Genomic DNA, 10,000 nt, shown 5'->3' on the forward strand with positions numbered 1-10,000 from the left:
GAGGTCATTAGTGGAGGATGATGTCACATACTGTACAGTTTCTGAAGAAGTTCCTGTGGGCTCCAGAGAAAGGTTTCCTGAGAAGGTTCACAAGGTTTTGAAAAAGGTCTGAGGGTTCCTAACAGGGTTTTGAGTTTCTACTTTACTGAAAAGATTCTAGGGTTCATCATACAGTATTGTGGTTCCTGAAAGGGCCCCTGCAGTTATAACACAACTATATGTGACCTTGTGTGTGGAACCAAACAATAAAACAACACAGACATGCAGGATACACAAGACCTGTGTGTGTGTGTGTGTGTGTGTGAGAGAGAGAGTGGTTTATGAGTTTATTTGTGGAGTTTGTGCACTTTATGTTTTGAAATGAGATGGACTGAACTCTGACTGATGTAAAGAGCACTGCAGTGAGCTGACATTTTGATAAGAACACACATACACACTCAAACACACACAAAGCGGAGGGAGACACCGACTGACAAAGAGACAAACGAGTAATTAAAATCAGAGTGAGATGACCTATAAACTGTGACTAACAGACCTCGTCTATATGCTTATCTGTCATACACACACACACACACACACACACACACACACACACACACATCCCTGCATGAACACTAATCAAAGGTCAAATCACTAGTTTGTCCATTTGTTAGTGTATTTGTGGTACATAAATATGTGTGTGTGTGTGTGTGTTACCTTGATGACAAACAGAGGGGCACTTGTGGTTCCGGCAGCCCAGTGTTCTGCCACAACTAAGATCACATGGTGGACAGTTACCCGGGCAACACTACAATCAACACACACATACTTTCATAATGTTATTGTCAAATAGTCACTCTCCAGCAACACTTTAGATAAAACCGTGTGTGTGTGTGTGTGTGTGTGTGTGTGTATCACCTTCCTCTTGCACTGGTGTCTGTTGCAACTGCGCATCTGGATGCATTTAGACTCACACAGATACTCCTTATGGCAGGGCATGTGCCTGGTGTAGCGCCCACACCGACACTGCTTCTCCACCTCCTACACACACACAAACTTTCATAACATGCCACCTAGTGGTAAAACCTGGAACACTGGAGACCACACAAATGAACATGAGCGGTGTGTGTGTGTGTGTGTGTGTGTGTGTGTGTGAGTACCTGGCGGCAGGTCTCACAGGCTCCTCTATGGCAGCGCATTGAGCAGGTGTGTAAGCCACAGTCCAGTTTCTTATCACAGGTGTCACCACAGGTAGGAACATCAGCTGTACATGGTAATGCACACTCTGACACCACACACACACACACACACACACACACAGCTATCATAGTGCCTTATTATTGTGTGTGTGTGTGTGTGTGTGTGTTTGTACACTCACTGCTTTTGCCACATGGACAGGTACGGTTCTCTGCACGTGGACATTCTCCACACACACCTGTGTGACACACTCGCTCACAGCAGTGGTTCCCGCATGGCAGCGGCCGACCACACACCTGCACAGGTAACACACGGGGGAGATTATGCTATGAACAGAAGACCCGAGATATTATACTTTCAAAATGTGAGAGGTCAAAGGTCACCTGGTCACAGTGCCACACAGGACTGGCACACTGACGCTCCGCCTTCTTCCTGCCACACACACACTTTTGCACGCTCACTCTCGGACACGCCTTACACTCACCTGTGCAAGGGAGAGAGTTATAAGTTTAAGTGTGTCCAACAGATACCTGTGTGTGTGTGTTACCTGCGTGACAGGTGTGTGAGCAGGTGTGTGTGTGTGTTACCTGCGTGACAGGTGTGTGAGCAGGTGTGTGTGTGTGTTACCTGCGTGACAGGTGTGTGAGCAGGTGTGTGTGTGTGTTACCTGCGTGACAGGTGTGTGAGCAGGTGTGTGTGTGTGTTACCTGCGTGACAGGTGTGTGAGCAGGTGTGTGTGTGTGTGTTACCTGCGTGACAGGTGTGTGAGCAGGTGTGTGTGTGTGTGTTACCTGCGTGACAGGTGTGTGAGCAGGTGTGTGTGTGTGTGTTACCTGCGTGACAGGTGTGTGAGCAGGTGTGTGTGTGTGTGTTACCTGCGTGACAGGTGTGTGAGCAGGTGTGTGTGTGTGTGTTACCTGCGTGACAGGTGTGTGAGCAGGTGTGTGTGTGTGTTACCTGCGTGACAGGTGTGTGAGCAGGTGTGTGTGTGTGTTACCTGCGTGACAGGTGTGTGAGCAGGTGTGTGTGTGTGTGTGTTACCTGCGTGACAGGTGTGTGAGCAGGTGTGTGTGTGTGTTACCTGCGTGACAGGTGTGTGAGCAGGTGTGTGTGTGTGTTACCTGCGTGACAGGTGTGTGAGCAGGTGTGTGTGTGTGTTACCTGCGTGACAGGTGTGTGAGCAGGTGTGTGTGTGTGTTACCTGCGTGACAGGTGTGTGAGCAGGTGTGTGTGTGTGTTACCTGCGTGACAGGTGTGTGTGTGTGTTACCTGCGTGACAGGTGTGTGAGCAGGTGTGTGTGTCTGTGTGTTACCTGCGTGACAGGTGTGTGAACAGGTGTGTGTGTGTGTGTTACCTGCGTGACAGGTGTGTGAACAGGTGTGTGTGTGTGTGTGTTACCTGCATGACAGGTGTGTGTGTGTGTGTGTGTGTGTGTGTGTGTTACCTGCATGACAGGTGTGTGAACAGGTGTGTGTGTGTGTGTGTGTGTGTGTGTGTGTGTGTGTGACCTGCATGACAGGTGTGTGAACAGGAGAGTGTGTGTGTGTGTGTGTGTGTGTGTGTGACCTGCATGACAGGTGTGTGAACAGGAGAGTGTGTGTGTGTGTGTGACCTGCATGACAGGTGTGTGAACAGGAGAGTGTGTGTGTGTGTGTGTGTGTGTGTGTGTGTGTGTGTGACCTGCATGACAGGTGTGTGAACAGGAGAGTGTGTGTGTGTGTGTGTGTGTGTGTGTGACCTGCATGACAGGTGTGTGAACAGGAGAGTGTGTGTGTGTGTGTGTGTGTGACCTGCATGACAGGTGTGTGAACAGGAGAGTGTGTGTGTGTGTGTGTGTGTGACCTGCATGACAGGTGTGTGAACAGGAGAGTGTGTGTGTGTGTGTGTGTGTGAGAGACCTGCATGACTGGTGTGTGAGCCGGTGTGTGTGTGTTACCTGCATGACAGGTGTGTGAGCAGGTGTGTATCTTGCAGGCTAGGGTGCGGCCGCAGATCTCCCGGCAGGTCCAGGCTTTATTACTGCAGCGGCGTGGGACAGGGGCTGCTTTCCCACATACACACGACACACTCACCATCTTCGGACACGGAGGGCACGGACCTAACACACACAAAAAATGAATAATTTCAGTCTGGTACATGACTATGACAGCGTGTGTGTGTGTGTGTGTGTGTATGTGTGTTTGTGTACCTGGATGGCAGAGCAGAAGGCAGTGATGTCCACATGGAGGTTTAAACTCTCGGTTACACACTTGTCCACAGGAATGTGGGAGGAGCCAAGGGTCAGGCTCCGGCTCCGCCTCCTTCCCACAGTAACAGTAATAGCGAGTGGGAGTCTGCTGAGGGGTATACTGATATCTACACTTAGGACTGGAGACAGGGGGGAGAGGGGGGTTGATGAGAGAGATAAATGTGCACACACACACACACACACATATACACACACACACATTATTGTATAGACAATAATCACCATATGCCAAAACTTCAAGCTGTGTTCTGATTGGCTAGTGAATGCTAGGTGTTATCCAACTGTGTTCTGATTGGTCAGTTCCTCACCAGGGCCAGGGGTGATCTTTTTTCCCAAAATCCTCATCTGTTACCGAGGAGACGAGGAAGATGGAGTCTTTAGCCCACTTCTGAATACATGGGATGTGGAAGATACAATAACAACCAACACAGCTCCATACCTGAGAGGGAAAAGGACCAGGACGCAAACATGTTAACTCCTGAATAGGTCCAAATGTGTCTTTCGTGTGTGTGTGTGTGTCTCACCGCTTGCGTTCTCTTCACAGAGGCGATGCAGATGAGACAGGTAATGGCTCCGGACTGGAATGCCTCATTCAGGTATTGACGAGTTCGCTCCAGGTCTGACACATCTCCTCCTGAACGAACGAACACACACACACACACACACACACACCCTCTCAAATATACAATCCTACCCTTTTCTGTTCTGACACAGTCTGACAAATCACATCAAACACATCAAAAGTTCACTACAGTAACACTCAGATCTGTGATGGATTCTGGCTGCTTTCTTATTTATTGCAAGACTTGCCTAGGGTGCAATTACTATTGAGCCCTACATCTACTCCTGCTCCAGCAGTGTAATGGGGATGAGTATAAAATCGGCTCTGACCCGTCTGACTGGTGTATGTGGTGAGAGTCGACTCCAGGATTCGGCCACGCTTCCCAAGCACTTCATCCTCATCCTCATCAGAGGAAGAAGAGCTGTATTGACTCTCGGCCAATCGCTGAGCAGCGGCCTGGTTGGACTTCCTGATCTCGTCAAATTTGGACTGTGAGGAGGCGGCTGGAGACGAGACATGGACAGGTGTGTTAGGAGTGAGAAACTGAAGCGCGTGATGACGCTATGACGTCACTCTTACCTGTACCAGGTGACGGTTCTGCTTTGGGTACTGTTGTGATGGCAGAACCGGCCTTTCCTCGCCCCAGTCGCCCCCTATCCTCCTGCCTCTGCGGTCGCCATGACGACACGTCACCCGCAGCTTGACCCCGGCCACGACCCCGGCCCTGCTGTCGCCAAGCGGGCTCCATGGTGGTTGCCTTGGTAACGGAAATTGTGAGAAAGTGTAAGGAAAAAAGACACAGAACTCCCAGGCTGTGTCTCAAATGCTCCCCAAGTAAGTGCACTACATAGGGTACATTATAAGATATATATATATTTCCAATACTGGACCATTTAGTGTTCAGTATTCTGCTACCCATATAAGTGCACTACATAAGGTATAAAAATGACCTTAATAAATGCAGTATATATGCAGCTTTCTACTCATTATACACTAATTTTTACACCCTATGTAGTGCACTAGGTATCTAATAGAGAAATTTGGGATTTAGCTCTCTTTTCTCTATATAAGTGCAGTAAACAGAGTCTAATTTAATTTTTCTACAAAGTATTAACGCGTTAAAACACAATTACGTACTAAGAAGTTTGAAAAAGCGAATAATTAAGATGTACGCTTATAAAACAGCTAACTGATGTTATATTACAGATTTCAAATCCCGCTAACATTCAGCAAATTCATTCAGGTACTATTAACATCCCCCACCCGTATTCCGACAATTCCCGCCTCCACCGCGAGCACGGGGTGGGGGTGGGGTACTCACTTCGACGATTGGACGCTTTGACTGTCCATTCAATGCGTTGCGCACGTGTACAATTTTTTGTGCCAATCCGACAGCAGGAGTCGGGACTTGTCGGAAAATGATTGGGAAAAACACGACACGTATAATGCGGGTCTAGTCATTCGAACTCACAAAGCTAATTGGCTAGCCTGCTAAGTTATGAAATACTTGCGAAACCTTGAGATAGCTGCAGAATTTTTACACACGCTTTTCTTTATTCCTCTGTGTACTATGTTGTGAAATAACGTTGTGATCTTTGAAGAGATTTTGTTTCTTTAAACCTACCGTTTTGTGTCACAAGCTCATGAGAGTCTGAAGTAGCTGGGTCCCCACGCACTGTGCACATGCGCAGTCTGAAGGAGACGCAACGCATTATGGGAAGGGAAGTCCTTTACCGACTCATTTGTCATTCGGGTAAATAGGGAAAATGTGACTTAAAAAATACAACTTCCGGTTTTATCCAGAACGTGCAACGTGTCGTGCCAAACCTCAACTCTTTCGTCATGAGAGATTGTGTTTTTTTGTTGTTGTTTTTTTATCTGGCGCCTGGTGTTGAACCGCGCATGCGCGAAAGTTTAAACGGTCGTTTTTTGAGCGCCATTTTGTGGACAGTTACACGCCAGTCACAGTCACTGTGCACAAATTAAACCGAAATTTCAGCCCCTAACACACTAATAAACAACTTTCTGCCATTGAGACTAAGATCACATTTTAATCTCAATAATCATTTAATCAAAGCTGACTAGCTATGATGTTCTTAAAAATGACTTTCTCCGGAAAAAGCAAGCTAATTTACAGATGGAATTTTGCTAGCACTACTTCAGGCTGGAATTATCTCACTGATATTTCATCTGTATATACTAATATTCACAGTAAAGAGTAAAAGATTGCCTAAACATGTCTTTAAATATTTTATGTACAACTTTACTCGCAGTTACACAGATATGGTACCTCTTTTGCAAAATTATTTATTTACTGTCAAACAATACATTCAGTAAGATGTGGTTTGACATGTACCTACAATTTCCAAGGTAGAAATAGCTATACATACATGTCCAAAAGAAATAAGATGTTTTACAGTTCAATTAGATTAAATATAATACATTCCAAATAATGGTATTATGAATTTTGGGGATTTGTCTGTTTGTCTAATTAAAACCATGTGATGTTCAAAATGGCAATAAAATATTTAAAGGTGTATAATTACACAGGATACAGAATTGTTCTCAGGGTTCTGGTTATAGTTGGGAATCATTGTTCATATGGAAGAAAAGCCATGCTGTAACCTGCGTCAGATAAAGCCTCCTTTAAACGTCTCGTTCTTGCTTTGCATATTTTTTTAACTGTCCATCCTTCTTCAATCCCCCCGTTCACTGCTTAGAAATCCACAGAGTCACTTCTGTTTCCTGTCACTGTTTTACTTTTCCTCTTTCTTCTCCTCTGATTCCCCCCCCTCTTTCTCAGGAGGAGGCAGAACCACCGGCACTGTCTCAGTCATTTCAGTGAAGGTGACCCCGGTGGTGGGGATTTTGCTCTCCAGTCTGGCGACACGTTTTTTCAGGCGGCTCTGCATGGCCTCATGTTGAGCGAGTAAACGGGCGAAGCGCGTCTGCATGTCGTCCAATACCGTGCCAATCTTTATCACTTTCTCCTCCATGTCCTTGGGGTCTGGTCCCTGCTTTGCCACCTCAAGATCCAGCAGGTTGTCCTTATAAACACACAAATTATACACAAAAATCGTTAAGACATTATGAATACATTTAATGAGCCAAGGGATCTGATCACTTAAGATGTTCCCTTAATATGGTTCAAAACTTATGGAGTAAATGATTTTGGCACCATGTTATTCTTACAAAATACATTAAGTTGATTATTATAAATGAAAGGGATGGTGCAGGAGTTCCTCTAGAACTTATGGGATTGTACAAGTTCCTCAGAGGGCACAAGGCTGCATATTGGGATGGAATACTCTTCTGTTCTTTCGCCTTACCTTTATCATATATTAGATGATCAACCTTTGTAAACCAGGTTCCCTAATTTTCCTAAATGGTTGTAAAGAAGTTCTTAATGAAGGGTATAAGGCCAGGGAGGTTATTTATTGTTGTTGATGACATCACAGGATCTAACCCCATCTAGTATTTTTAATTTATTTTATTATTTATTTTCTGAAAAACTTGGGTCTTATTTCAAATCACAGTACCTTCATGAGGATCTGGCGTCCCTTTTCTTCCAGCATAGCCTTTGCATCTGGATACTCAGTCAGTGCCTCCATCAAGTCGTCCTTGGAAAGGCAGAACAAATCAGAGTATCCGATACTGCGTATGTTGGCTGTTCTTCGGTTTCCAGCTTTGCTGCCTTTGATATTGAGGATGCTGATCTCGCCAAAGTAGCTTCCATCGCTGAGGACAACAAATTGTGTGATTCCATCGTCAGCCACCACAGCCAGCTTTCCTTCTTTGATGATGTACATCTCACGACCAATATCGCCTTTTTTGCAAATGTAATCGCCAGGGCTGTAAACTTGCGGCTGGAGCTTCAGCACAAGTTCAACCAAAAGTCCTGCCTCGCAATCTGCAAAAATTCTCACTTTCTTAAGAGTGTCCAGGTGCACATTGATGGCGACTTCTGCTCTTAACTTGTCTGGAAGGTACTTGAGCACTTCCCTCTCATCTACCGCCTTCTTATTGGTCCAAAGGTAATCAAACCATTTGATGATGCGTTTCTCCAGATCCTTGGTCACATTACGAAAACTCATGTACTGCTTGATGGCATCAATTCGGGCTTGAAAATCCGCTCGTGCTGCATTCATGTTTGTGATCATGGAACCGACATTACCAACGATCGTAGCAAAGATCAAAACTCCCACTAGGAAGTCTGTAACCACAAAGAAGTACTCAGAATCCTTCTCAGGAGGTGGAGTTTCACCGATGGTGGTCAAGGTCAAAGTGGACCAGTACATGCTGTATGCATATTTCCTCACCAAACGACCAAATTCTGGGTTTGTGGTATCCGGATAGACGAACCTATCAGCCCCGAAACCGATAGCTTTGGAGAATGAGTAGTAGAGGCAAGCATTCCAGTGGATGATGATGACGATGTACATGACAAGGTTGGAGATTCGGAAGACGTTGGGAAAATTGGTCCTTGTTTCTGTGCGCTGGAAAAACTCAAAGAGGCGGTTGACCCGGAAAAGCTTGTTCATGCGGATCTCGGGGTAGTTGAGACCGACCAAAGAGTAACAAATATCCGTGGGAATCATAGAGATGAGGTCCAGCTTGAACTGGACACTCTCCATGTATCGTGCGCGGAGCTTTTTTTCATCTTTAACCAGCAGACCCTGCTCCAGATACCCTACAATCACACATCGTATCAGTATCCTCCTCAGCGCTGTTATTTAACAGTGTAGGTGTCACGCAGATGTGCTCACCTGTTCTCGTCCTGAAGACCATGTCTGCCAGGTAAACCAGGTCTGCTAGAAAGTCAGTGATGAACCAGAATATCAAATAATCATGCTGTAGCTCCTCAAAACAGGCTCTAAACAAGAGAAGAGAAGAGAAAACCTTAAACACTGGTCCGATAATCAGCCCAGAACATTAAAAACAAGCTTGAATTTAGTATTAACGATTTAGAAATAGTGTTGTGTACCTGGCGATGATCAGAACCCAGTTATACATGACAGGACAGGTGATGACGAAGAGCCAGTTGTAGTACATGTTTCCTGCAGGATCGATGACGTAAATCTCCTTCGGCCTGATCGCACATCGACAAAATACAATAATGAATCAGCAGCACATGTTCCTTCATAACACACTGTTATAGTATACAATACAACCAAACTGAATAATGCGTACTCCTCTTTCTTGGCTTTCTCCTTCTCCTTCTCTTTCTCCTTCTCTTTTTCTTTCTGCTCTTGCTCTTTGTTCTTCTTCTTCTTCTCCTTCTTTTCTTTCTTTTCTTTTCTCCTGCAGTAATAAAATCACGATTAGTCACACAAGTGAGAAATATAACACAGTAAGAGAAGTGGTGAGTTTCACCTCACGCATGACGAGTTCTTACTCTTTCTTCTCCTTCTTTTCTTTCTTTTCTTTCTTCTTTTTCTCTTTCTTCTCCTCTCTGCAAAGGAGGAATAGAGCAGCGTAGATTACACACATCATATCTGTGTAGTGTGTGTACCTGACATTGTGTGTGTGTGTGTTTCTGTGACTCTGTATATTAGTCTCTTGATTGTATAGTTGTATAGTAGTGTGTGTTCCTCACTCCTCATTGTTGTTGCTGTTGTTGACGTTAAAAAGTGTGCCAGCACCAGAGCGCTGCCTCTTCCTTCAGACAAAACACACACACACACACACACACACACACATCATCATCATCATCATCATTGCTTAGGCTGTAGTTATTGATTATCAGCACTGTGAGTGATCAGTGCAGATCATAAATAATTTAACAGCGAAAAGACAAACGAGAATGAATTAATAAGACTAAATAATTAAAAATTAATTTAAATTCAGTCATCAAAGGTGAGCCATAAAATGCATGCGTTGCTCACGTCATGTCCTCTGCGTCGCCCACGGTAACCTCCTCCACCCCCTCCAGGAGGATTATGGGAGGAACAAGTGGCTTCACGCAATTCGACATGGCAGCTGACTGGCTGACCCACCTGTCAATCACAAAACA

At 45.2% G+C, this 10,000-nt stretch overlaps 2 protein-coding genes across 2 annotated transcripts in view; both read right to left on the reverse strand.

The window, feature by feature from the left end:
* nfxl1 (nuclear transcription factor, X-box binding-like 1) overlaps positions 1 to 5,799 on the reverse strand; it is a 14,892-nt gene extending 9,093 nt beyond the window's left edge. Inside the window, exons 1-12 of the mRNA XM_053643239.1 lie at positions 5,612 to 5,799; positions 4,567 to 4,744; positions 4,317 to 4,490; positions 3,950 to 4,059; positions 3,734 to 3,864; positions 3,366 to 3,544; positions 3,114 to 3,275; positions 1,560 to 1,660; positions 1,358 to 1,472; positions 1,140 to 1,264; positions 898 to 1,020; positions 697 to 787 (exon numbers count right to left, since the gene is read on the reverse strand). Of these exons, the coding sequence (XP_053499214.1) occupies positions 697 to 787; positions 898 to 1,020; positions 1,140 to 1,264; positions 1,358 to 1,472; positions 1,560 to 1,660; positions 3,114 to 3,275; positions 3,366 to 3,544; positions 3,734 to 3,864; positions 3,950 to 4,059; positions 4,317 to 4,490; positions 4,567 to 4,735 (1,480 nt within the window). The 5' untranslated portion in view covers positions 4,736 to 4,744; positions 5,612 to 5,799. The remainder of the gene's footprint in view (positions 1 to 696; positions 788 to 897; positions 1,021 to 1,139; positions 1,265 to 1,357; positions 1,473 to 1,559; positions 1,661 to 3,113; positions 3,276 to 3,365; positions 3,545 to 3,733; positions 3,865 to 3,949; positions 4,060 to 4,316; positions 4,491 to 4,566; positions 4,745 to 5,611) is intronic.
* Positions 5,800 to 6,448: 649 nt separating this feature from the next.
* The window catches only part of cnga1b (cyclic nucleotide gated channel subunit alpha 1b), a 4,629-nt gene continuing 1,077 nt past the window's right edge, over positions 6,449 to 10,000 (reverse strand). Inside the window, exons 2-9 of the mRNA XM_053643445.1 lie at positions 9,873 to 9,983; positions 9,584 to 9,646; positions 9,383 to 9,439; positions 9,178 to 9,288; positions 8,972 to 9,076; positions 8,754 to 8,860; positions 7,527 to 8,677; positions 6,449 to 7,034 (exon numbers count right to left, since the gene is read on the reverse strand). Coding sequence (XP_053499420.1) covers positions 6,744 to 7,034; positions 7,527 to 8,677; positions 8,754 to 8,860; positions 8,972 to 9,076; positions 9,178 to 9,288; positions 9,383 to 9,439; positions 9,584 to 9,646; positions 9,873 to 9,961 — 1,974 coding nt within the window. The 5' untranslated portion in view covers positions 9,962 to 9,983 and the 3' untranslated portion in view covers positions 6,449 to 6,743. The remainder of the gene's footprint in view (positions 7,035 to 7,526; positions 8,678 to 8,753; positions 8,861 to 8,971; positions 9,077 to 9,177; positions 9,289 to 9,382; positions 9,440 to 9,583; positions 9,647 to 9,872; positions 9,984 to 10,000) is intronic.

Source organism: Ictalurus furcatus, chromosome 15 (genome assembly GCF_023375685.1).
Source record: "Ictalurus furcatus strain D&B chromosome 15, Billie_1.0, whole genome shotgun sequence".
Taxonomy (NCBI): domain Eukaryota; kingdom Metazoa; phylum Chordata; class Actinopteri; order Siluriformes; family Ictaluridae; genus Ictalurus; species Ictalurus furcatus.